Genomic DNA, 27,891 nt, shown 5'->3' on the forward strand with positions numbered 1-27,891 from the left:
GGTGAGTGGATTTCACCTGCAGTATGAACAGTGTGGATGGTAGAATGAGTCCTAAATATAAGATTAATCATTGATTGAAGTCCATTGGGATAGTAGCCATGATAGCAGCAATACAAGAGTGATAAGGAGGTGACTGACCACCGGTGAACGTGAAACTGGAGTGGATCACTGAGTACTGTGCTCCATCATTAAACCTTTCCTGTTCCGATAACGTACGGAATGGAATTGTAAAAGGCCATATGGGAGGGCATCGCACAGTTTGGCGCCAGCTATCATAGAGTGCTGTAGTGTCGCTACGGTTCTCTGCGGTGAGGGCAATGTCTTTAAAAACAATGGCGCTATGCCTATACATATATTTCCAATACATTAATTTCCAATGCTAACAGCTTGCGCACTCCGAGATTTAGCAGTGAACGGGACCCACCCTGCAACTTGCAAACATCTCGGAATGGCAAAGGGTTAAAATCAACCTGACTGCTCTATGCCGAATTCTATCGTTTACAGGGAGGTAGGACCTGAGCGCTCTGCCCCAAATATGGCAACAATAATTCAAACGTTTTAATACCATTGTGCTGTTTTGTCATTTTCAAATAACTAAGGCCTGCATTTTGTTGTCACGGCTTTGCTCAGTCTTGGCTCTGCCTCAAGTGAGCCGGTTCAAAGCCGCGTGCAACTCAGGCCGTCTCCGAGCCCCGGCCCCATCCAAGGTCAGGATTCCGACAAGCTGAATGCGAGCCAAGCCACGGCCGAACCGCTTATTCTTGCATCTTGAAATCGACCGCACGGCTCGACCCGAGGCGAGCCGTGTCAGAGGTCGAGCTGGAGTCACAATGGAGAATGCCGGCCCATGAGCGCGCGATGCTCACGGACCGCCTACCGGCGGTAGCCATGCCGCGGCGGAGGGGGTGCCCTACATTTTCCAGGTATGCAGCGCGGGGCAGGTGGAGAGCACGTCGAGGCGGAGGCGGGCGAGGTGCGCGGGGCCGCAGTGCTCTGTCACGTGGAGAGCCGGGTTCCGCTCTGCCGTGCCCTCCGCCCGCGTCAGCTCCAGCAGTAGCTTCACGTTCACCAGCGGCTGAACGTTCCAGCACAGGGCACAGCGTTAAGCCTTCAAGTGAGGATCGGTTCCATGCTCTCCATCCAACCAATCAATAATGAGAATAATGATAGTGATTTGGTGTTGAAATATCACCCGTTTACATCGGGGTGTTGCAGAGCACTTTACATCATTTCTCATCTCAAGATGTAATAAACGACTCCGTTAGGCTTTCTGGATCTCCGTTGTGTCGTTTATTTGGTTCTTTGCACCGCACCCCGCACCGCCTCCGCACGCGCCCCGCGCACGCTCCGTGTGGGCCGCCCTCGCTGGTGGCCGCTCCGCTCCCTCTCTCTCCGTGCGTTCCGCACACGCGCCAGCCACACCGCTCGCTCCGTGTGCCCCGCACACTCCGCTAGTCACTCACTAACCACGTGTGCCCCGCACTCGGCTAGCACTCACACCCCTCTAGCCCCGTCGACCCCACGCCACGTGGCAGATGGCGCCGCTGCTCCCGCTCTGCCTAGCGTGGCCTCCTCCTATTCTCGCTCCTTTCCCACTCTCGATCTCCTTCCGGCTCTCCCCCTATATCCTCCTCCTCACGTGACCCAGACTCCTCCTTCCTTCCTGCCCCCGTCTCCGCCCCCCGTTCACCCCGTCTCCCATTGGAGCCGAGATGAGCAGTGGCTCCTCCCACATGCTCCATCGACCAGGCTCCGCCCCCCAATGCTCCGGCCCACGTGATTGGCGCGGAGGCCCACAACCACCCCGTTTGTGCTCGCATTACAAAGATATTTTATTTGGCATCTCCCCCAGGGGTAGTTGCTGGCCTGCAAAGGGACATTAGTCTGCCAATAGCGGACAATGTTGCTATGTGTATTGCCAATTGCGTGACTTTGTGAGTCATTTTTTTAATTTAGCAAATTTGGACAAGACACCAAAACACGATGGCCTATTCATTGTGAATGAGGTCACAGGCTCTCTATCGACCACTGTGAAGCAGACAGCACGTATGCTATGGTTAATAAACCCACAGTAATAATCAGGGTGGCTTGTTGCCATTGGGCCATGTCACCAACCAAGTGAGTGTTCAACTGAAATTAATATATTTTGAAATGGAGACCTCGGAAAAATGTCCTCCTTTATTGTTTTAGTTTTTTCCTGTCAGAAACATCTTACCTATAAAAGGAATTTTTTTGTCTGTCTATGTGTCCGTGTGTGTGGACACACCTTGTGACGCATTTAACTCACAAACTGCTGGCTTTAAATTTCAGACTACAAACGTACGACGCGATAAGCCCCTGACCGAAAAATCACTATTTCTTTTTCCCATCCGTCAAATGTAAAGTGGTTAAATGAACAATTTATTACTATGTATTAAAATATTACTACGCTGAGCACGCGCCAAAACACGCAGCTGCGCATGCGCGAAAAAGCTGACCCGTGGTTGCCCAAGCAACACACACACGCGATCGGTGGGGGTGGGCAAAAATTCTCATTCGCGTTAAATGCAAAAAAAAAACACAACACTGAGGTAAATTCTTCAAAGTGTGATGTCCTCTTCTCCCCCCCCCCCCACCCCAAGGTGTGCAGTTACTACTATAGGGTTTGTAGATACTAATATAGTCCTGAGATACTATCACTGTAGAGCGGGCGGGGGGATGGTGGTGGGGGGGAGGTAGCGGCTTAGCCCCAGCCTGCCACGGTGCCACCTCGGCCGGCTGGGCAATCTAGGCAAGGCCAGGGGCTCTGCACGGGACTAGGCCTCACCACAGCACTCTGTTAAGTTAGTAGTTAACTGCTAGAGTCGATAGATACTATTATAGAGTCGGTATATATGACTATAGTCGGTAGACATGACTGTAGAGTTGGTAGATACTACTGTAAAGTCGGGAGATGCTACTGTAGGGTCAGTAGATACTGCTATAGAGTAAGCAGATACTGCTATAGAGTGAGTAAATACTACTATAGAGTTAGTAGTTACTACTATATAGTCGGTAGATACTGCTATAGAGTCAATACATACTATTGTAATGTGAGGATATATCCGGGTGGTTGATTGATCACACTTCGTTACGATGATTGGCTCTACCGGTCCTGGCCCATAACCAATGGGGGGAAGTCTAGGGGCATGGCCTTGACGTATTGGGAAGGTGACATCTGTAAGTAGATGATTGGATCTGCTGGCTTTAGCCACAGCCAATGGGGGGACGAGTCAGGGGCGCGGTCCTGAGATCGTACGATGGAGTCTAGAAGATTCCATGGAGGTTAACCAGGATTGGTGGAAAGGTACCACGTGACCCGGGTATTAAAAGAGGTGGAGACGGACAACACGTGGTCAGATCTGGAACGAACGGAGGGTGAGGCCACGCGGGAGCGGGGTCCAGGCCTGCCTCGTGGCCACACGAGTCTCGCTCTCTCTCTCCCTCTCACGCTGTCTGTTAGCAGCGTGAAGGAGTAAGACAGGAGTGTTGTGAACGAAAGACAAATAAAGACCGGATTCCAGAAGTCGCTTCCACGACCTTAATTACATTGGTGACAGAAGTGCTTCTTGAGACCGTTTGGACAATTATTAGAAAATGTCCAAGCACCTCAAAAAAAGAAACCCACTGGATCCTCGGATGAAGATGACGAAGCGGACGGGGACGAGCTGCTGGGAGCCTCGGGTCCTCTGCCGCCGTCTGCCGCTCTCCCCGATGCCGTGCATCAACGACAGGCCGGCGAGGAGGCGTCTCCGGCTGCGGACGAGGGGTGGCGTCGGGTGGCGGAGCAGATAGAATTGCTCCGTACGATCCTGCTAAATCTTGCAATGGCGGTCGCGTCATCTGCGGCCCTCGGTCGGCCGTGTGGAACTCACCCAAGGGCTGATGACCAAGATCTTCAGCGGGAAACGCTGTCCGCCATTACTCCTGCGCAGAGGGGGAGGCCTTCATCTTGGGCGGGGCTGCTGCCACGCGGCCGCCGGACGCCATCTTGGGCGGGGCTGCTGCCACGCGGCCGCCGGACGCCATCTTCACGGAGCCGCGTGCTGCGTGGGGAGCGGGATCTGACACGCCCGAGGCCTCGGATATTCACCGCAGCCATCGCCTTCCTCAAATTAAAGAATTTGTCGCCGGGGGCGACTGGAGCGCGTTCACGTGGCGGTTCGAGTCAGCCTTCTGGTCGGTGCGATGGACGGAGGCAGAAGCGCTGGAGGATCTGCCCACACTGTTGGACGACGTCTCCTTGGCAGTCTTCCGCTCCATCCCGGCGAGTAAGAAAAAGACGCTACGTGACGCTTTCGCGGAAATGGCGGAGTTCTACGAGCCGCTGACGGCGGCTACCAGGAAATTCATGCAGCGGCGTCGAGGAGCGGAAGAATCGCCCTTGGCCTACCGAGGGGCGCTGTTGGCGCTTGCCATGGCCGCCTACCCCGATTCGTCAGCCGATCTCCTGGATCCTCTCATCCTTTTTAGAATGATTGAGTTGTCCCAGGAACTTAACATATCATTGCCGGTGTGCGGCCACGAACCGCTAACGTCTCGATGGGCGGCGCTGTTTGGACGCCAAGTTCAACCTCAAACGCTGGGGCCAGATGGCGGCATGGACGGGTGATCCTGAGGTAGACGAGCCCCCGTTGGGATGGGCTCCACATCGTGTCGTCTACGGCTCCAACGACTCCAGCGACGACGAGGTGATTGCAGCCGTTCCTCGCTGGGTCCCGAAACGCCGGCCGCGCGAGCAGCGCGACGGGGCCGGACGTCCACGAGCGGGGACCGGGGCGACCGACTGCCGGGCGGCGGCGGCCACATGTTTCAAGTGTGGCCGACGAGGCCATTTCGCCCGGGATTGTCGCTGCCGACTCCAACCTTCTCAGCTCCCGTCGGGCCGACTTCCATCTCCTCCACCGGACGCGGATCCACGGCACCCTCGGGCAAGTCGGCACACATCGGACACCTGGCAGGTCTTGACACATCACGCATCCACTCGCACCCATGTTTGCACTCCTAAAGGGAATTGTGGGTCACCTGGGTCGATGCCGCACTCGGTTACACAAAAAATTGGCTTGAAGGGTGGTGGGCAGCCGCGTCGGGGTCCTCGACGGTACGGGGTACTATCGATGGGATCGATGTCCGTATTTTGGTGGACACCGGCGGGTCTGCAACCATCATTTCCGATGTTATTTTTCATCTCCTGTCTATTCCTACGTCGCGGATCCGACCGGCTAACGATACATGCGTTGCTGCGAATGGGGGTAGCATGGGTATTTTGGGACGAGTAGATGTGCGCATTGCTATAGGGAATATCACCGTGGTGGGACCAATTTTGATCTCGTGTTCATTGGCCGTCCCATGCTTATTGGGCACCGATTTCCTTCGTCGGATGCCCGTTAAAATACTCGCCGATCAAGGTTGCTTGGAAATGCCAGAATGTTCTTCCTGCCGTCCCTGCTGGGCCGTTCGCCCCCAGGAACGCTGTTAACGCGATTGTTGCTGTCACGGTAGAAGTACCATCTGGCACACAAATGCTTATCCCGCGGCGTTACCGAAAGCGGTTGGAAGCCGCGGACGATGCAACGGGTGTGTTGTTGTCCCCTTCAAACTCTGTGGCTAAATCGTTTCCCTAGTGGCGGCTCAAACTATCGTTCGGCCTGGTCAGGCCCCATTAATACAAGTGTTAAATGGGGGCCCGGACCGGGTGGTCGTTCCGGCTGGCATGCCACAATCCGTTCGTTCGGACGATCGATGGATCGCAGAATTGTGCCGGGAAAATACGTCCTTTTCGGCCACGCAGCGGAGCGCCTTGCATTCACTATTGTCGGAGTACGCTGACGTTTTCAGTAAAAACGATTTGGATTTGGGCCATACCTCGCTCTTGTCGCACCATATCGACACCGGTGTGGCGGGACCGATTTGTATGCACCCGCATCGCATGAGCCCTGCAGAAAGGGAACACGTACGTGGCGCGGTGGACGACATGTTGGCGGCCGATATTATTTCGCCGTCCAACAGTCCTTGGGGCACGCCGGTGGTGTTGGTTAAAAAGGATGGCTGAACGAGGTTTTGTGTAGACTTCCGCCGATTGAATAAGATATCCGTAGCAGACTCCTTGCCACGGATGGACGACTCGTTGGTCGCTTTTTCGGGGGCAAATTTCTTCTCTACCCACAACCTGTCTTCTAGGTTTTAGCAGCTTCCCCTCGATGACGCGTCCAGACCGAAAACGGCGTTCCGCACGCCGCAGGGCCTCTGAGTTTAACCGCCTACCTATGGGCTTGAATGCAGCACCGGCGACGCCTGATGGAACTGGTGCTAACGGGGCTGCAGTGGGAAACGTGCCTCATATATTTGGACAATATCATTGTATTCAGTCGCACCTTCGAAGAACACTTCCAACGGCTGGAGACTGTCTTTCAGAGGATGCGGTCGGCCGACCTAAAATTTAAACCAAAGAAGTGCCACCTTTTGCAACGATCTGTCCGCTACCTTGGACACATCGTCAGCTCTGACGGTGTGTCCACGGACCCTCAGAAAACGTCTTGTGTCCGAGAGTGGCCCACGCCCACTTCAGTGGGCGACGTACGGCGGTTTATAGGGTTCGCATCCTACTATCGCCGATTTGTTAAGAATTTCGCGACGCTGGCTAAGCCGCTGCATGTTCTGACAGGGAAGAATCAGAGATTTAAATGGGGCCCGGAAGAGGAGTGCTCTTTTCAGTCTCTCCGGGATCGCCTGGCCACCACTCCGACACTCGACTACCCAGACTTTTCCCAGCCGTTCATCCTTGACACGGATGCTAGCGACATCGGCATAGGGTCCGTTTTGTCGCAACGGAAAGACGGGGTCGAGTGTGTGGTGGCATACGGCAGCAGGGTTCTGTCTCCTGCCGAGACGCTCTATTGCGTGACGCGACGGGAATTGCTGGCAATCGTACATTTTGTTCGCCAGTACCTGTATGGAAGGAAATTCCTCGTGTGCACTGACCATGCTGCCTTGCAATATTCATTGAAATTAGAACAACCGTCCGGTCAATTGGCTCGGTGGTTGGAATCGCTGCAGGTGAGTGAAAAACAAACCGATTGGGACTTGCACATACCGGGCGTCCTGGCGGCATACCACATGATCCCGCACGCGTCCACAGGATATTCGCCATTTTTCCTTATGTATGGCCGTGAAAATGTACCCTCAATTGATGTGCAACTTGGTGCAGCGGGGGAAACAACCGTCCCTTTCCTTGCCTGACCACGTGCGGGACTCGCTTAAACAGGTTACGGAGGCGCGAGAGGCCGCCAGATGTGCGACGGCCCGTACGCAGGCATGGAACGAGAGGTGTGCGCGTCGATCGCAAACTCACATGCCTTGGTCGGTGGGCGATATGGTATGGCTCCATTGCCCTCAGGTGCCAGTGGGTACGTCCCCTAAACTGCACAGGCCTTGGCGGGGGCCTGTGAGGTTGGTGGACATTCGGAATCCCCAGAGTGTTCGCATCCAGTACGGCCAACGTCGTTGGTATGTTCACTCGCCGCGGCTCAAGCCCTATGTTGACCCACGTGCTGGCCCTTCATCCCCACTTGTTGACCTGCCGGGGTCTGGCGTGCCGAATGTGCCACTTGCCTCGCAAGATGGCTTTGGCGGCGAGGGGACACCCCGCGACGACCTCGGGGTTGGGTCCCCAGGGGAGAGGCGACCCTTCCGCCGCGAGGTTGGGTTCCTAGGGGACAGGTCACCCCTCCACCACAAGGTTGGGTCCCCGGGAAAAGGACGATCTTTCTGCCTCACGGACCCTCCATCTCCTGCTTCCGGTGTGCACAACCGGGGCATATTGCGCAGGGATGCCGGAGTGACGTTCAGCCCTCGACGTCCTCGACGTCCTTCTCGACATCCACCGGACATAATTTCACCTTCAACCAGCCCCTGGGGAGCCCCCATGGTGTTGGTTAAGAAGCAAGATGGCAGCTTGCGCTTTTGCATTGACTTCCATAGATTGAATAAGGTTTCGGTGGCAGATGTTTACCCGCTGCCACGTATGGACAATTCTCTGGACGTGTTGGCGGGCGCTCGTTTTTTTTCCACTCTGGACCTACTGTTGAGTTTTGGCAACTCCCCTTAGATGAAGCGTCCAAGCCCAAAACGACGTTCCGCACGCCCCAGGGACTGTTCCAGTTTAATTGCCTCCCTATATGATTACATTGAGCCCCGGCCACTTTCCAATGCCTTATGGAATCGGTGTTGTCTGGATTACAATGGGACTCTTGTTTCATTTATTTGGATGACATCATCGTCTTTGGCAGAATATTCGATGAGCATTTGCAGCGGTTGCGGATGGTGCTCTATAAGGTATGGGTGGCGAACCTTAAGTTAAACCTGCTGTGTCATTTTTTGCAGACTTCCATGCGGTATTTGGGTCATGTTTTCAGTGCGAAGGGTATCGCAACGGATCCTGATAAGACTACGTGTGTGCATGATTGGCCAACCCCTAAATTGGTAGGCGAGGTGCACAGTTTTGTAGGCTTTGCATCGTACTACCGGAGATTTGTTCCTCAGTTTGCGACGATTGCTATACCCTTGCATGCCTTGACAGGTAAGAATCAGAAATTTAAATGGGGCCAAGAGGATGAGGCCGCGTTCGCCGCGTTGCGCAATCACCTTTCCAACACGCCTTCTCTTGACTATCCAGACTTTTCCCTGCCGTTCATAATGGAGACGGACACTAGTGACATGGATATAGGAGCTGTCCTGTCCCAGGTTAAGAACGGGGTAGAAAGGGTAATTGCATACGGGAGCCGCGTCCTATCACCCGCGGAACAGCGGTATTGTGTCACTCGTAGATAATTGTTGGCTATGGTGTACTTTGTCCAACAGTATAGGCCATACCTTTATGGCAGAGAATTTGTGGTCCGCATAGATCACGCGGCCCTCCAGTTCTCCTTGAAAGTGGACCAGCCATCTGGCCAGCTCTCTCAGTGGTTAGAACTACTCCAAGAGTATTCCTTCTGCGTGGTTTACCGCTGGGGTGTGAGGCACTGGAATGCCGATGCGTTGTCGCGCTTGCCGTTAAATGACCCTTGTGCATGCTAGGCGGGTGCAGGCCGGTGTAGATTGCTTGGGGGCAGGTCAACTGGGGTTGTAACGGCCTCAGGTGACCCGCCGCTCGCCGTGGCGGACCCACATCAGGACGACATGCTAGGCGTCACGCGGGCAGAATGGGGTAAGTTGCAGATGGAGGATGTCTCCCTCTTGAACTTACGAGGCCGCGTGGACCTTGATCAGAAGAAACCCAGCCGTAAGTGGATCTCGCAGGTTTGTCATCCGAGAAGGGTTCCTTATAGGGTGGCATGAGGTTTCGGGCAGATTATGTATCGTAGTCCCCACAGGCCTGCGAGGTAGGTTGACACGGGCAGTGCACGTTGACAAGCTGATGCACCTTGGGCACCGGAAAACCTTGCTTACGGTGCAAAGAGATTTTTATTGGCCGGGAATGTCTAATGATATCTTCCATTTCATTAAAAGTTGCACTGATTGTGCGTGTCGCAAGCAACCGGCGAAAAAATCTCAACCCCCTTTACAATCTATCACGGTGTCCCGCATTAACAAATTGGTCGCGCTAGATATTCTGGGGCCCTTTCCAACAACGCAAAAGGAAAATAAATTTGTCCTTGTTGGGGTTGAGTATTTTTCTTGGAGGCCAATGGCCTGGCCGTTGCCCGACCAAATAGCCGCATCCATAGCCGGGGGGGGGGGGGGGGTGATGTAGGGACAGTGCGAAAAGAGAGAGAGGGTGCGTGGGTGGAGGGATAATTACAGGAGGGAACCATGGGGGGATGTTTGGGATTGGCGGAGACAGTTCGGGAAAGAAGGCGTGGCCAGGGGCGCGGCGAGGCCACTCTGGGGAGAATATAGTTAGTGGATACTACTAGAGTCAATAGATACGACTATAGATTCCGTAGATACTACTATAGTCATTAGATACTACTGTAAAGTCAGTATTTATACTATAGAGTTTGTTGATACTACGGTAGTGGGTTCCACGAAGACAGACACTTCTAACTTGGAGGCAACACGTTTATTACACACCCCAACAGGGTAACTACATAACTATATACACTCTTGACGGGATAACTATATTATCGGACCAGGTCAGCTAACATGCTGCCTGGTCCACAATGTCGTGCCGAAGACCGTAGCACGACGGGTTGATCCCAGAGAACAGCCCCGCTCAGCTCACAGGACCCCCTTCTTATCCCCTGAGCATGGCCTTGCTCCGCACTCGGCCACGCCCCCTTTGGGATCTTCCTTCTGGCCCGTGTCCTTACTACTCACTTTATTGTATGTGTAGTGACTGTGATTTTCACTGTGTGGTGCCAGGCTTACGAAGCCACGGCGGATGTGTTGGCATTATGTGTAGCCCGCTTACTGGGTGTAGTACCAGCCCTAGCGAGGCTTGGGGGAGCGCTGGTCAGCGCAAAGGCACCACGTACAGTGTGCGGTGCGGGCTCCCGGTGAGGGAGCAAAAGGGAGTGTCAGCCAGCCAGGGTTACATTGGGGAGCCTTCGGGAAAGAGCTCAAAAGATCAGAAGGTGGGCGGGGCGAGGGGCAGAGCCAGCCCCAGCCCAGGCCGATATAACGAGGGCCCCGTGAGGGATTCGGGGTTCTTCGCGTTGCCGGTGATGAAGATCCACGTCGGGTAAAAGAAGCCTCTAGCCACGCGGTCCGGGACCCAGCTTGTGGTCCGGGCCAGGATAGCGAACCGTGTCTAGTTCTGCCATAGCATGGCTATATGATCATTCAAACACCCAAGTGTAGGTTGTGTTATGTTATGTTGATTTATCTAATAGTGTTGCTCCCAAGACAACATCTGCGACTCAGTTGGACTCACTACGTATGTAGGGTGTGTAGGTATATATGCCTACGCAGGGGTCAAAATATTTTTTGGGGGGGGGGTCGACAATTTTCATCTTTTAGATCAACAATTTACTCCCACTTTCTACAACTTTTTGAACTTCTGCATGCCTCTTATAATTGTATTGATGGACAAATGGGCAAACGGCATACCAGGCTTTCACAATAACTTAGTATTTGTGTATGTGTAATAAAGGACTTCGCCACTGCACTGCTTGGTCTCCGTCAGTCTTTATTCGGGTTAACACCCGCACCCCGCTGGTCCCAACACCGGACCAGCAGCTCCTCGCGACGCACCCCGCACACGCTCCTCCGTCAGTCTTTCCAGCTCCCCCGCTCCGCACACCGCTGGCCGACGGTGTGCTGAAGCCCTGCGGCCACGTGGCTAATGGCGCAGATTCCCTCCGGCCACCCAACGTGGTCCCGCTTCTTCACTCCAACAACTGACCCGGAGCCCTTCCGGGCTCTCACCTATATCCCCTTCACCACGTGACCCTGTCTCCTCCCCCACACCACGTGCTTCTGAACCTTCCAGATCTCGCCTCTCCCTCGTGCCCTGCTGGCTCCGCCCCTAGGTTCCGCCCCCACTCACCTCGCTTCCAATTGGACCCAAGGTGAGCGGGGACCTTCACATACGCCCCCATACTGGCTCCGCCCCCCAATACACCGGCCCATGTGATTGGCCCAAAGGCCAGCAGCGAACCCCGATTGCGCTCGCATTACATATGGATATGTTATTTTTTAAGACAAGTTTTGAAATATATTTTTCCTCCGGGCAACGCTGGGTACTTCCCTCTCGTGGACAATAAATCTGGATACCTGAGTTTGAATAAGTACACTGCAGGGCTATTCAAATGTTTATTAAAATACAGTTGAGTTATAGGTGACTGGGTGGCTTAAAGTTTAGAGTGCAGAGCTGGCACTGCTGAGATGATACCAGACAGAAAAAGAGTGTGGCCAGACATGGTTTATTTATCCAAATGAGAACTCGAAAATATCATTTTAAACAATTCCCAGGAGCATCATTAGACCTCCTTTGCCAGTACCAAAATATAATAAGGTTTTTCCCCTTTTTTCTGGCAACAAAACTGAAACCTTTTATTATATTTTGGTACTGGCAAAGGAGGTCTAATGATGTAGATGCTTACCCTGAGCCCTCATTACTTTGATAGTGCATTGTCTTTGAGCTGTACGCCTTTTGGCGTCCTCTGGTCTAGCACCGATTGTAAAAAGGTTTCAGTTTTGTTGCCAGAAAACAGGGGAAAAACCTTTTTATTAAATTCCCAGGAGATCGAGGTGACAGTTTATCAGGGATACTTATTTACAATTTTGGGGGTAATTTTGAAATGTGTAACTTGTGCTATGATATAAACAGAGAAACAACATACACAGGATGTAAACTTCACCAAGAACATGATCTCAACAGCAAATTTGCCAAGCACTGGTCATACAACTCACCTGTTGGATCTTTCTCTCTCTCCTCTTGCCTTGCAGCTTCTTTTGGGTCTCGTCAGCATCCCTGCCCAAACACGATTCACTCTTTTGTCTTCACAAGAGAACGCTCAGCAAATGGGCAGATGCTCTGTTTATCACTTAATCTGACCTTTCTCACTGTGATTTACTATTCAAATTAGCATGAAGTTGGTACTCATCTCACATTTAGAGCCCTGAGCCAGCAGTGTATTTTCTCCACATTTCTATGGTGGGGGACAGTCTATCCATAGGATAACCACTGTTGACTTCCCCAGAAAGTGGTGTTTATTTTGCCCACCCTGAGGTGCTCACCGGTGAGCCACCTGACCTTACTGAAAACAACTAAATAAGCAAGCAGACAATATGCCTCCTTCACATATCTGTCTCTCAACATAAAAAAAGTTAAATATTTTTTTACAAATCCTATCGGCCATACGGCCTTCTGGGAATTAATTGTCTGCAGCGTTGGTTCAACACAAGGTAAACACTCGACCAGTTTCAACAATCCATGTCTCATCAACGGTCAGGCTTGCTTAAACCAATGCTGCTCAACTGCCAGATACTGTAGATGTTTATTGGCCAAGATCCTCTCCATTAGGCCCTGTTATTGAAAAATATCAGCAGGCAGTATTCAAGTTGAATTTGCTCAACCAGGTGAGAATGTTCTTCTTCTCGGCCTTCCTGCCTACACCTTCACTCTTCTCCAATGACAGATACAAAATGCCTTAGCCTGGACCAGTTTTAACCTAACCCACAATTCCCACACTTCTGCTCTACTTTCCCAATGCCACTGGCCGCCTGCCTACTATCACTGTCTGTTTTCATTTCTCACTCTAGTCTATAAACCCCTTCATGGTCTTGTCCCACCTTATCTTGCTTTTCTCATCTCTTACTACTGTAGTGACTTATATGGAGTCACAATGGTGTTTAGCACCAACTACTGTAACAAGAGTGGAATTGTACGTATTGAGCCTCTCTCTGGCACCAGAGTGGATGTGGCATGGAAGTGGGCCCTAGGGGGCATAGTTCTGGTGAGGGTCGGAGAGAGAACAAGTGAGAACATAATACTCTGTGTGAACCCGAGAGGGCACGTGACGGGGGCAGGGTAGCAAGAGGGCTCGAGGGACACGTGATATGGCCCAGAGCCTTCTAGTAGGATCTAGAAGGGGGCGTGGCCGAGGGCGGAGCGAGGCCACGCTCGGGTGCATAAAAGGGAAGTCCCGAGAGCGATCGAGGCTCTCTGTTGGAATGGAACCCGTCGGTGCTACGTCTCTTCGATCCTCGGTCTTCGATGTTACGCTCCACATCGTGGGTCAGGCAGTGTGATACTGACTGACCCGGTAATGTAGTTACCCCGTTGTGGTCTAGTTAACCGTGTAGTTATCACCTAAATGTAAAACCAGTGTACGTTATATAGTTACCCTGTTGGGGTGTTGTAATAAATGTGTTGCCTCCAAGAAAAAGTGTGTGTGTTCAACACTATACTACTGTTCCATCCCATCCTCTACAATAGGATGTGTAAAAAATACTACTCTACTCAATGACTAGTGTAATAGTGTCATGCGCCCACATGGGCGTATGACGCCATTGCCTTGGCCGAAGTGGAATGAACACCAAGTTTTGGGCAAACCTCTGATCAAATTGCTGATTTTCTATACAGCGAGTCCCTGCTAGCAATACAAATTTACACTTGAATTTTGCTCAAATTGGATCATCTTTACACGAGTTATCGTGACCCAATTTTACAGTCGGATAGACAGAGCTAATGCATGAACGCATTCAACATTAGTTGGAAAGCGGTATTAATAAGAGAATGTGCAAGAAGAGGACTGGTGAGCGCCTCACTAACGTCGAGAACTGCAGCAGGACGCAGCATGGAGTGTCATCCTTGAGTTGGTCGGGGAGGGTGGAGGTTCCTGCATGAGGCCACACGAACGCGGCACTCTTCTCCACGCGCAAAACCGCTGATGGAGAAGCCACCTTCTGCCGCAGCCTCTTCATTGCCTTCACAATGGCCTCCTCGATGCTGTCATCTGCAACAAGTAAGCGGGTCCTTGTGAGAACACCACGATGCCACACTGCAATGACAACTGCTGAGGTGTCTGTCAGACTTCGAGGAAAATTAGAATGCAGGCGGTTCCCCGCATTAACGTAACAATGCATTCTTGGAAACCCTATCGTCGTAAATCGGATCATATTTTCCCCATAAACAGTAAAAAACAGTAGCAACATTACTTGCCAATGTGTTTTTCCCATTTATTAGCTCTATTTAATGGGGTTTAATAGGTAAAAAGCCACAAAAACACTTTAGAATAAAACCAAAGTTCCACACCAAGTCACATCCCAAACCAGACTACCTCTGCTCAAATGTTTGGAGTCGTGTCGGAAGATGCGTTGTAAATCGGAGACTGCCTGTATATTTAAATGCAATATTTTTTGGTATTATTATTACACTTGTTTATCCAGAAAAGTTTTGCCGAGTCTCAAGACCCTTCTTCAGGGAGGGTCCTGTCAGTTTTCGTAGAAGAGGGTAATATTCTATATCCATGGCCATCCATAGAGGGGGTGCGGGGCCCGGGTAAATCACACCGTGTGGGCCCCCCGTTGACTTCAAACTAAACCGGAAGCATTACATCTGACACTGTGATGGGGCCAAGTGAGGAGGCCCCCAATGCGTGGGGCGCCACGATGGCAAAATATTAACTACATCGCCTGGTATACAGGTCGTGGGTTCGATGCCAAACCTGACGCCTGCATATTTGGAGTTTGCGGAGTATCTCTCTTTGTGGTCACGTGAATTTTTCTCTGGGTCCTCTGGTTTTCCCCTCCACATTTAGAAACATGCGTTTTAGAGTAATTGGCTGCTATAAATTTCCACGTGATAAGCCACTTTGTTGAGCTATCATTGGTGGCCAGGTCGCTTCTGAAAAACCTTTTTTCGCAGTCTGATATTTCTCGTCTTACTACAAAACCGGTCAAAAGTCACCTCGCTGCTCAAGAAACCGGGCATCCATCCAGACAACCTTGGAAATATATCGACCCACAACAAACCTATACGTCCTCTGATCACAATCTCCGATATCTCCTAAACTTTTGCCTGCACATTAGTTGGATCTCGCCTCAATTATTACACCTCCGTCCTTTTCCGATCTTCATCGAGTAACCTCATGAAACTCCAACGGTCGCAAAACAATCTCACCCGCGTCGTGCTTCGCTAGATTCCTTCACCTCTACCCCACTGGCTTCCCATCATCGCCAGTAGGGTCGGAGAAAAGATACCACCTCCAAAGACCCCACGTATAGCCTTAACAGACTGTTTGGGCAAGTGCTGTTATCGAGCACCTATGAAGGCCGATACGGCACACGAGAGGGTGGGTGGCCAACGCCACGCCCGGCCGCTTTTGTCTCCCCAGTGGCGATGTTTACACATCGCACCAGGTAGAGTACTCATTTGAGGCTGAGTCGACCTAGAGGAGGCCCAGGACCGGTTCAGATAATTGTCACTGGTTGTGGCCGTGAGCCGAGAATCGAACTTGGGTCATCGGGTTCATAGCGCAGCACGCTAACCGTTGCGCCACCGATCTCGGTCGTTCCCCGCATCTCTCTCCTCTACCAGTCGCCCTGCACAACGCCTCACAACCGCCTCTCTATGCCAAGCACCTGGACTGTCACGGCCAGGTGCCGTAACACAAATTCATCATGATGTCTTTTGATTAAAACGCAAATGATTCTCGCGATTAACTGGTAATAAAAGTCACCAGGGTAGTAACCATCAGAATTACCTTTAGTGTCACGGAACACGATATCCAGGTCCAGGCTGCCTCTCAGTCGAAACAAGATGTCACTGCCGTCCAGCACCACCTACGGAAGCACAGTTACCTAGTGCTGCATACAGTACTGTATATGTGTGTGTTGGCACAGTAGGGGACACAGGTGGTGCATCTGCCAGTCATCTCAGTGAACCCATGGCACCTGGGTCTGCCCCGTGACCTGTCAGAGAGCCTTGGACACTTCACGTGGCCTCAAAGTGCACCTGGCCTGGAACAGGCACCGTGGTGATGTCACCATCACTTAGTGGCGAATGGCGGGTATTGGTGTGTGTGTAGGGCCATTAGGTTGACTCGGCCTCAAATTGAGTACCTGGTGCGGTGTAGTAAATATCGCTATTGGGGAGACAAAGGCGGCTGGGCGTGGTGCTTGCCACCCACACCCTCGTGCCGGCCTTAGATGCGACTCGCGAACAGCACTTGCCCCAAGTCTCTTACGAGCTACACACGGGGGGGGGATCTTTGTCTCGGTTGACGGTACGAACTCAGCAGCACGCCCTGGTCATCACTGCAAGGTGTATTCACCAGAACATACCACGCGCCGTCGACTGCGCAGTGGACGTTATGTACGAGGGCAGGCCAAATTCTGCTCGTTCAATGACCCCGGTCGGGATGGCGCGCAAAGCCATCACGAGCGGGCCGCTCGCAGGCTGCGTGCCAAGTCGCGTGTGCCTCACGGGAACAGCTGCCATCTCTGGATGCTCTTTATACTGTTCGACACATTGGAGGCTTTAGTGAACAATATTAGCCATAACAGAGGCTTTTTTGGGGGTTAGAGCGCATACATATAAATGTGTCGTTAAACCCGCCACCACCAATTAGCAAGCAGGTTTGTCACGTCAGAGTAAACGTTTACAACTCTCCAACACCGGTGTGCTGAACTCGTAACTAATTGGCATGTTTGTTTACGTGACAAACCTTGCTAATTGGCTGTTTTGTCGGGTGGTGACGGGTTTAACACATTTAGATTTACGCGATCTCACCCAAAAACGATTATGGCCCTTAAACTATCGTCAAGGATTGAGGTTATACCGTCGCTGGGTTGGGTCACCAAGTCGGCTTGTGTGTGTCTCAAGCGCTGCGAACTACACAAGGCACAGCCCGTCTCGAATGTCAATACCACCGCAATCTCAAAAGCCTCGTGTTTAAATGAACATACCTGTCAACCCTTAGTCAGTGCCTACCTTATTACAGACCAATTCAGACCTTATTGGTCACCCCGTGCCCTTTCAATCTCAACGATCAACTAACAAAGTTCCATCACAAATAGACACGAAACATTGTGCCCGCCGTATGGACCCGACTACGGGATGGTCTGACAGGTTTGCACGAGACACTAGAGAGAGGCCTTTGCAGACACTGACTGGAGGACGGAGCAGAGGCAGGAGGAGGAGGAGGGAGCCGTAATCACCATGGCGGCTGCTGCTGCTGCCGCCCCCCTTCGCTGGCGGACGGAGGCCGCGTCAGCGTCTCGGTGTCTCTCGCGGGGTGAGGAAGGATTCGATTCGGCCGCGATTCGCCACCACCGCAAGTCGCCCACACAGTAGCACGGAGCTTCACTCGCTCGTCAGCGACGATTCGCTACATCACCGAGATTATTAAAAATCGATTCAATTGATGGACTGAGAGCTGCAGCCACACTCGGGTCGCGTGTCGAATCGATAGTCGCCACCGTGGATCGCTGTGCGTGGAGACGTCATCGCGTATCGCTACGTGATTACGTCACCGCAAATTCGCTGTGCGTAATGACATCACCACATATCGCCCTCCCGTCATTGCGTATTGCTACGTGATTACGTCACCGCAAATTTGCTGTGCGTGATGACATCACCACGTATCGCCCACCCGTCATTGCGTTCAGATACGTGATTACGTCACCGTGGGTTCGACATCACGGCTCGGGGCCTGGATCCGCGTGAGGGAGGAGAGTCGAGCTCCGCGCTCCGTGGGAACTGAGGTCGAGGTTGCGGAGCGAGCGGCTACAGCAACAGCAGCGGCTACAGCAGCAGCGCGCGATGGCGGCGTCATTGGCAGCCGCTCTGCTCCTGCGCGGGACGAGCGCCGCCGCGAGGCCGCTTCTGGGCCCCGTCCTGGAGGGGAGAGCCGCGTTCAAGGTGACGGGGACAAGGCCCCGGGCCTGTGTCTCTCCTGACCTCCCCATACTCCTGACTCTCTACTGACTCTCCTGTGACTCTTTACTGACTCTCTACTGACCTGTGACTCTCTACTGACTCTCCTGTGACTCTCTACTAACTCTCTACTGACTCTCCTGTGACTCTCTATTGACTCTCTACTGACCTGTGACTCTACTGACTCCTGTGACTCTCTACTGACTCTCTACTGACCTGTGACTCTCTACTGACTCTCTACTGACTCTCCTGTGACTCTCTACTGACTCTCTACTGACCTGTGACTCTCTACTGATTCTCTACTGACTCTCCTGTGACTCTCTACTGACTCTCTACTGACCTGTGACTCTCTACTGACTCTCCTGTGACTCTCTACTACCTCTCTACTGACTCTCCTGTGACTCTCTACTGACTCTCTACTGACCTGTAACTCTCTACTGACTCTCCTGACCAGTGACTCTCTACTGACTCTACTGACCTGTGACTCTCTACTGACTCTCTACTGACCTGTAACTCTCTACTGACTCTCCTGTGACTCTCTACTGACTCTCTACTGACTCTCCTGTGACTCTCTGCTGACTCTCCTGACCTGTGACTCTACTGACTCTACTGACCTGTGACTCTCTACTGACTCTCCTGACCTGTGACTCTCTACTGATTCTCCTGACCAGTGACTCTCTACTGACTCTACTGACCTGTGACTCTCTGCTGACTCTCTACTGACCTGTGGCTCTACTGACTCTCCTGTGACTCTCTACTGACTCTCTACTGACCTATGACTCTCTACTGACTCTCTACTGGCCTATGACTCTCTACTAACTTTCTCCTGACCTATGACTCTCTACTGACTCTCTCCTGACCTGTGACTCTCTACTGACTCTTCTGACCTGTGACTCTCTACTGACTCTCTACGGACTCTCCTGTGACTCTCTACTGACTCTCTACTGACCAGTGACTCTCTACTGACCTGTGACTCTCGACTGACTCTCTCCTGACCTGTGACCCTCTACTAACTCTCTACTGACCTGTGACTCTCTACTGACCTGTGACTCTCTACTGACTCTACTGACCTGTGACTCTACTGACTCTACTGACCTTTGACTCTCTACTGACCTATGACTCTCTACTAACTCTCTACTGACTCTCCTGACCTGAGACTCTCTACTGACTCTCCTGACCAGTGACTCTCTACTGACTCTCTACTGACCTGTGACTCTTTACTGACTCTCTACTGACCTGTGACTCTCTACTGACTCTCTCCTGACCTGTGACTCTCTACTAACTCTCTACTGACCAGTGACTCTCTAATGACCTGTGACTCTACTGACTACTGACCTTTGACTCTCTACTGACCTATGACTCTCTACTAACTCTCTACTGACTCTCTACTGACCTGTGACTCTTTACTGACTCTCTACTGACCTGTGACTCTACTGGCTCTCTCCTGACCTGTGACTCTCTACTAACTCTCTACTGACCAGTGACTTTCTACTGACCTGTGACTCTCTTCTGACTCTACTGACCTGTGACTCTACTGACTCTCCTGACCTGTGACTCTCTTCTGACTCTACTGACCAGTGACTCTCTACTGACTCTCCTGACCTGTGACTCTCTACTGACTCTCCTGACCTGTGACTCTCTACTGACTCTCTACTGACCAGTGACTCTCTACTGACTCTCTACTGACCAGTGACTCTCTACTGACTCTCTACTGACCAGTGACTCTCTACTGACTCTCCTGACCTGTGACTTTCTACTGACTCTCCTGACCTGTGACTCTCTACTGACCAGTGACTCTCTACTGACTCTCTCCTGACCTGTGACTCTCCACTAACTCTCTACTGACCTGTGACTCTCTACTGACCTGTGACTCTCTACTGACTCCTCTGACCTGTGACTTTCTACTGACTCTACTGACCTTTGACTCTCTACTGACCTGTGACTCTTTACTGACTCTCTACTGACCTGTGACTCTCTACTGCCTCTCTCCTGACCTGTGACTCTCTACTAACTCTCTACTGACCAGTGACTCTCTACTGACCTGTGACTCTCTTCTGACTCTACTGACCTGTGACTCTACTGACTCTCCTGACCTGTGACTCTCTTCTGACTCTACTGACCAGTGACTCTCTACTGACTCTCCTGACCTGTGACTCTCTACTGACTCTCCTGACCTGTGACTCTCTACTGACTCTCTGACCAGTGACTCTCTACTGACTCTCTACTGACCAGTGACTCTCTACTGACTCTCTACTGACCAGTGACTCTCTACTGACTCTCCTGACCTGTGACTCTCTACTGACTCTCCTGACCTGTGACTCTCTACTGACCAGTGACTCTCTACTGACTCTCTCCTGACCTGTGACTCTCCACTAACTCTCTACTGACCTGTGACTCTCTACTGACCTGTGACTCTCTACTGACTCTACTGACCTGTGACTTTCTACTGACTCTACTGACCTTTGACTCTCTACTGACCAGTGACTCTCTACTGACTCTACTGACCTGTGACTCTTTACTGACTCTCTACTGACCTGTGACTCTCTACTGACTCTCTCCTGACCTGTGACTCTCTACTGACCAGTGACTCTCTACTGACCTGTGACTCTCTACTGACTCTACTGACCTTAGATTCTCTACTGACCTGTGACTCTCTTCTGACTCTACTCACCTGTGACTCTACTGACTCTCCTGACCTGTGACTCTCTACTAACTCTCTACTGACCTGTGACTCTCTACTTACTCTACTGATCTTTGACTCTCTACTGACCTGTGACTCTACTGACTCTCCTGACCTGTGACTCTCTACTAACTCTACTGACCTGTGGCTCTCTCCTGACTTGTGACTCTCTACTAACTCTCTACTGACCTGTGACTCTCTACTGACCTGTGACTCTCTACTGACCAGTGACTCTCTACTGACTCTACTGACCTGTGACTCTCTACTGACTCTCTACTGGCCTATGACTCTCTACTAACTTTCTCCTGACCTATGACTCTCTACTGACTCTCTCCTGACTTGTGACTCTCTACTGACTCTTCTGACCTGTGACTCTCTACTGACTCTCTACGGACTCTCCTGTGACTCTCTACTGACTCTCTACTGACCAGTGACTCTCTACTGACCTGTGACTCTCGACTGACTCTCTCCTGACCTGTGACCCTCTACTAACTCTCTATTGACCTGTGACTCTCTACTGACTCTACTGACCTGTGACTCTACTGACTCTACTGACCTTTGACTCTCTACTGACCTATGACTCTCTACTAACTCTCTACTGACTCTCCTGACCTGAGACTCTCTACTGACTCTCCTGACCAGTGACTCTCTACTGACTCTCTACTGACCTGTGACTCTTTACTGACTCTCTACTGACCTGTGACTCTCTACTGACTCTCTCCTGAACTGTGACTCTCTACTAACTCTCTACTGACCAGTGACTCTCTACTGACCTGTGACTCTACTGACTCTACTGACCTTTGACTCTCTACTGACCAGAGGTGGGACAAAGTCATTGTTATGCAAGTCCAAGTCGAGTCGCAAGTCATCAAATTCATGACTCGAGTCTGACTCGAGTCCAAGTCACATGACTCGAGTCCACATCTCATAGGTGGGACAAAGTCATTGTTATGCAAGTCCAAGTCGAGTCGCAAGTCATCAAATTCATGACTCGAGTCTGACTCGAGTCCAAGTCACATGACTCGAGTCCACACCTCTGCTACTGACCTATGACTCTCTACTAACTCTCTACTGACTCTCTACTGACCTGTGACTCTTTACTGACTCTCTACTGACCTGTGACTCTCTACTGGCTCTTTCCTGACCTGTGACTCTCTACTAACTCTCTACTGACCAGTGACTCTCTACTGACCTGTGACTCTCTTCTGACTCTACTGACCTGTGACTCTACTGACTCTCCTGACCTGTGACTCTCTTCTGACTCTACTGACCAGTGACTCTCTACTGACTCTCCTGACCTGTGACTCTCTACTGACTCTCCTGACCTGTGACTCTCTACTGACTCTCTACTGACCAGTGACTCTCTACTGACTCTCTACTGACCAGTGACTCTCTACTGACTCTCTACTGACCAGTGACTCTCTACTGACTCTCCTGACCTGTGACTCTCTACTGACTCTCCTGACCTGTGACTCTCTACTGACCAGTGACTCTCTACTGACTCTCTCCTGACCTGTGACTCTCCACTAACTCTCTACTGACCTGTGACTCTACTGACCTGTGACTCTCTACTGACTCTACTGACCTGTGACTTTCTACTGACTCTACTGACCTTTGACTCTCTACTGACCTGTGACTCTCTACTAACTCTCTACTGACTCTCCTGACCTGTGACTCTCTACTGACTTTCCTGACCAGTGACTCTCTACTGACTCTCTACTGACCAGTGACTCTCTACTGACTCTACTGACCTGTGACTCTTTACTGACTCTCTACTGACCTGTGACTCTCTACTGACTCTCTCCTGACCTGTGACTCTCTACTGACCAGTGACTCTCTACTGACCTGTGACTCTCTACTGACTCTACTGACCTTAGATTCTCTACTGACCTGTGACTCTCTTCTGACTCTACTCACCTGTGACTCTACTGACTCTCCTGACCTGTGACTCTCTACTAACTCTCTACTGACCTGTGACTCTCTACTTACTCTACTGACCTTTGACTCTCTACTGACCTGTGACTCTACTGACTCTCCTGACCTGTGACTCTCTTCTACTCTACTGACCTGTGGCTCTCTCCTGACTTGTGACTCTCTACTAACTCTCTACTGACCTGTGACTCTCTACTGACCTGTGACTCTCTACTGACCAGTGACTCTCTACTGACTCTACTGACCTGTGACTCTCTACTGACTCTCTACTGACATGTGACTCTCTACTTACTCTACTGACCTTTGACTCTCTACTGACCTGTGACTCTACTGACTCTCCTGACCTGTGACTCTCTACTAACTCTCTACTGACCTGTGACTCTCTACTGACCTGTGACTCTCTACTGACCAGTGACTCTCTACTGACTCTACTGACCTGTGACTCTCTACTGACCTGTGACTCTCTACTGACCTGTGACTCTACTGACCAGTGACTCTCTACTGACTCTCCTGACCTGTGACTCTCTACTGACTCTTCTGACCTGTGACTCTCTACTGACTCTCTACTGACTCTCCTGTGACTCTCTACTGACTCTCTACTGACCAGTGACTCTATACTGACCTGTGACTCTACTGACTCTACTGACCTGTGACTCTACTGACTCTACTGACCTTTGACTCTCTACTGACCTATGACTCTCTACTAACTCTCTACTGACTCTCCTGACCTGTGACTCTCTACTGACTCTCCTGACCTGTGACTCTACTGACTCTACTGACCTTTGACTCTCTACTGACCTATGACTCTCTACTAACTCTCTACTGACTCTCCTGACCCGTGACTCTCTACTGACTCTCCTGACCTGTGACTCTCTACTGACTCTCCTGACCTGTGACTCTCTACTGACCAGTGACTCTCTACTGACTCTATCCTGACTTGTGACTCTCTACTGACTCTCTACTGACCTGTGACTCTCTACTGACTCTCTACTGACCTGTGACTTTCTACTGACCTGTGACTCTCTACTGACTCTCCTGACATGTGACTTTCTACTGACCTGTGACTTTCTACTGACCTGTGACTCTCCACTGACTTGTGACTCTCTACTAACCTGTGACTCTCTACTGCCTCTCCTGACCTGTCACTCTCTACTAACTCTCTACTGACCTGTGACTCTCTACTTACTCTACTGACCTTTGACTCTCTACTGACCTGTGACTCTCTACTTACCAGTGACTCTCTACTGACTCTACTGACCTGTGACTCTCTACTGACTCTCCTGACCAGTGACTCTCTACTGACTCTCTCCTGACCTTTGACTCTCTACTGACCTGTGACTCTACTGACTCTCCTGACCTGTGACTCTCTACTAACTCTCTTCTGACCTGTGACTCTCTACTGACTCTCCTGACCTGTGACTCTCTATTGACTCTCTACTGACCAGTGACTCTACTGACTCTCTACTGACCAGTGACTCTCTACTGACTCTCTACTGACCAGTGACTCTCTACTGACTACTGACCTGTGACTCTCAACTGACTCTCTTGACCTGTGACTCTCTACTGACTCTCCTGACCTGTGACTCTCTACTGACCAGTGACTTTCTACTGACCTGTGACTCTCTACTGACTTGTGACTCTCTACTAACCTGTGACTCTCTACTGCCTCTCCTGACCTGTCACTCTCTACTGACTCTCTACTGACCAGTGACTCTCTACTGACCTGTGACTCTCTACTCACTCTACTGACCTTTGACTCTCTACTGACCTGTGACTCTCTTCTGACTCTACTGACCTGTGACTCTACTGACTCTCCTGACCTGTGACTCTCTACTGACTCTCTCCTGACCTGTGACTCTCTACTGACCTGTGACTGTACTGACCTGTGACTCTCTTCTGACTCTACTGACCTGTGACTCTACTGACTCTCCTGACCTGTGACTCTCTACTGACTCTCCTGACCAGTGACTCTCTACTAACTCTCCTGACCTGTGACTCTCTACTGACCTGTGACTCTACTGACTCTCCTGACCATTGACTCTCTACTAACTCTCCTGACCAGTGACTCTCTACTGACCTGTGACTCTCTACTAACTCTCCTGACCTGTGACTCTCTACTGACCTGTGACTCTCTACTGACTCTCTACTGCCCTGTGACTCTCTACTGACTCTCTACTGCCCTGTGACTTTCTACTGACTCTCCTGACCTCTGACTCTCTACTGACTCTCTATTGACCTGTGACTTTCTGCTGACTCTCCTGACCTGTGACTCTCTACTGACTCTCTATTGACCTGTGACTCTCTACTGACTCTCTCCTGACATGTGACTCTCTACTGACTCTCTCCTGACATGTGACTCTCTACTGACTCTCCTGACCTGTGACTCTCTACTGACTCTCTCCTGACCTGTGACTCTCTACTGACTCTCTACTGACCTGTGACTTTCTACTGACTCTCCTGACCTGTGACTCTCTACTGACTTTCTCCTGACCTGTGACTCTCTACTGACTACTAACCTGTGACTCTCTACTGACTATCTACTGCCCAGTGACTCTCTACTGACTCTCTACTGACCTGTGACTCTCTACTGACTCTCTACTGACCTGTGACTCTCTACTGACTTTCTCCTGACCTGTGACTCTACTTACTCTACTGACCTGTGACTCTCTACTGACTCTCTACTGCCCAGTGACTCTCTACTGACTCTCTACTGACCTGTGACTCTCTACTGACTCTCTACTGACCTGTGATTCGCTACTGGCTCTCCATGCCTGTGACTCTCTACTGACTCTCTACTGACTTGTGACTCTCTACTGACTCTCTACTGACCAGTGACTCTCTACTGACTCTCTACTGACCTGTGACTCTCTACTAACCCGTGACTCTCTACTGACTCTCCTGACCTGTAACTCTCTACTGACTCTCTACTGACCAGTGACTCTCTACGGACCTGTGACTCTCTATTGACCTGTGACTCTCTACTGACCTGTGACTCTCTACTGACCTTTGACTTTCTACGGACTCTCTACTGACCTATGACTCTCTACTGACTCTACTGACCAGTGACTCTCTACTGACCTGTGACTCTCTACTGACCTGTGACTCTCTACTGGCTCTCCTGACCTGTGACTCTATACTGGCTCTCCTGACCTGTGACTCTCTACTGACTCTCTACTGACCTGTGACTCTCTACTGACTCTCTACTGACCTGTGACTTTCTACTGACTCTCCTGACCAATGACTCTCTGCTGACTCTCTCCTGACATGTGACTCTCTACTGACTCTCCTGACCAGTGACTCTCTACTAACCTGTGACTCTCTGCTGACTCTCTACTGACCTGTGACTCTCTACTAACCTGTGACTCTCTACTGACTCTCCTGACCTGTCACTCTCTACTGATTCTCTACTGACCTGTGACTCTCTACTGACTCTCTACTGACCTGTGACTTTCTACTGACTCTCCTGACCAATGACTCTCTACTGACTCTCTCCTGACATGTGACTCTCTACTGACTCTCCTGACCAGTGACTCTCTGCTAACCTGTGACTCTCTGCTGACTCTCTACTGACCTGTGACTCTCTACTGACTCTCTACTGACCTGTGACTCTCTTCTGACTCTACTGACCTGTGACTCTACTGACTATCCTGACCTGTGACTCTACTGACTCTCCTGACCTGTGACTCTCTACTGACTCTCCTGACCAGTGACTCTCTACTAACTCTCCTGACCTGTGACTCTCTACTGACCTGTGACTCTCTACTGACTCTCCTGCCCATTGACTCTCTACTAACTCTCCTGACCAGTGACTCTCTACTGATCTGTGACTCTCTACTAACTCTCCTGACCTGTGACTCTCTACTGACCTGTGACTCTCTACTGACTCTCTACTGCCCTGTGACTCTCTACTGACTCTCTACTGCCCTGTGACTTTCTACTGACTCTCCTGACCTCTGACTCTCTACTGACTCTCTATTGACCTGTGACTTTCTACTGACTCTCCTGACCTGTGACTCTCTACTGACTCTCTATTGACCTGTGACTCTCTACTGACTCTCTCCTGACATGTGACTCTCGACTGACTGTCTCCTGACATGTGACTCTCTACTGACTCTCCTGACCTGTGACTCTCTACTGACTCTCTCCTGACCTGTGACTCTCTACTGACTCTCTACTGACCTGTGACTTTCTACTGACTCTCCTGACCTGTGACTCTCTACTAACCTGTGACTCTCTGCTGACTCTCTACTGACCTGTGACTCTCTACTGACTCTCTACTGACCTGTGACTCTCTTCTGACTCTACTGACCTGTGACTCTACTGACTCTCCTGACCTGTGACTCTCTACTGACTCTCTCCTGACCTGTGACTCTCTACTGACCTGTGACTGTACTGACCTGTGACTCTCTTCTGACTCTACTGACCTGTGACTCTACTGACTCTCCTGACCTGTGACTCTCTACTGACTCTCCTAACCAGTGACTCTCTACTAACTCTCCTGACCTGTGACTCTCTACTGACCTGTGACTCTCTACTGACTCTCCTGCCCATTGACTCTCTACTAACTCTCCTGACCAGTGACTCTCTACTGACCTGTGACTCTCTACTAACTCTCCTGACCTGTGACTCTCTACTGACCTGTGACTCTCTACTGACTCTCTACTGCCCTGTGACTCTCTACTGACTCTCTACTGCCCTGTGACTTTCTACTGACTCTCCTGACCTCTGACTCTCTACTGACTCTCTATTGACCTGTGACTTTCTACTGACTTTCCTGACCTGTGACTCTCTACTGACTCTCTATTGACCTGTGACTCTCTACTGACTCTCTCCTGACATGTGACTCTCGACTGACTCTCTCCTGACATGTGACTCTCTACTGACTCTCCTGACCTGTGACTCTCTACTGACTCTCTCCTGACCTGTGACTCTCTAC

The 27,891-nt window shown here is 51.1% G+C and overlaps 2 protein-coding genes across 4 annotated transcripts in view; one reads left to right on the plus strand and one right to left on the minus strand.

The window, feature by feature from the left end:
• UFSP2 (UFM1 specific peptidase 2) overlaps positions 1-17,806 on the minus strand; it is a 38,012-nt gene extending 20,206 nt beyond the window's left edge. For 2 of the 3 annotated variants that reach the window (XM_078602712.1, XM_078602711.1), the window contains exons 1-5: positions 17,626-17,806; positions 16,170-16,248; positions 14,237-14,420; positions 12,373-12,433; positions 915-1,075 (exon numbers count right to left, since the gene is read on the minus strand). In XM_078602712.1, the coding sequence (XP_078458838.1) occupies positions 915-1,075; positions 12,373-12,433; positions 14,237-14,420; positions 16,170-16,248; positions 17,626-17,628 (488 nt within the window). In that variant the 5' untranslated portion in view covers positions 17,629-17,806. Of the gene's footprint in view, positions 1-914; positions 1,076-12,372; positions 12,434-14,236; positions 14,421-16,169; positions 16,249-17,578 lie in introns of all 3 variants that reach the window. The other variant, XM_078602713.1, reaches the window with a different exon arrangement.
• A 258-nt stretch (positions 17,807-18,064) lies between these two features.
• LOC144723929 (NADH dehydrogenase [ubiquinone] 1 alpha subcomplex subunit 10, mitochondrial-like) overlaps positions 18,065-27,891 on the plus strand; it is a 72,587-nt gene continuing 62,760 nt past the window's right edge. Inside the window, exon 1 of the mRNA XM_078602703.1 lies at positions 18,065-18,328. Within this exon, the coding sequence (XP_078458829.1) occupies positions 18,230-18,328 (99 nt within the window). The 5' untranslated portion in view covers positions 18,065-18,229. The remainder of the gene's footprint in view (positions 18,329-27,891) is intronic.

This window comes from Lampetra planeri, chromosome 19 (assembly GCF_965212315.1).
Source record: "Lampetra planeri chromosome 19, kcLamPlan1.2.h2, whole genome shotgun sequence".
NCBI classification, from domain to species: Eukaryota; Metazoa; Chordata; class Hyperoartia; order Petromyzontiformes; family Petromyzontidae; genus Lampetra; species Lampetra planeri.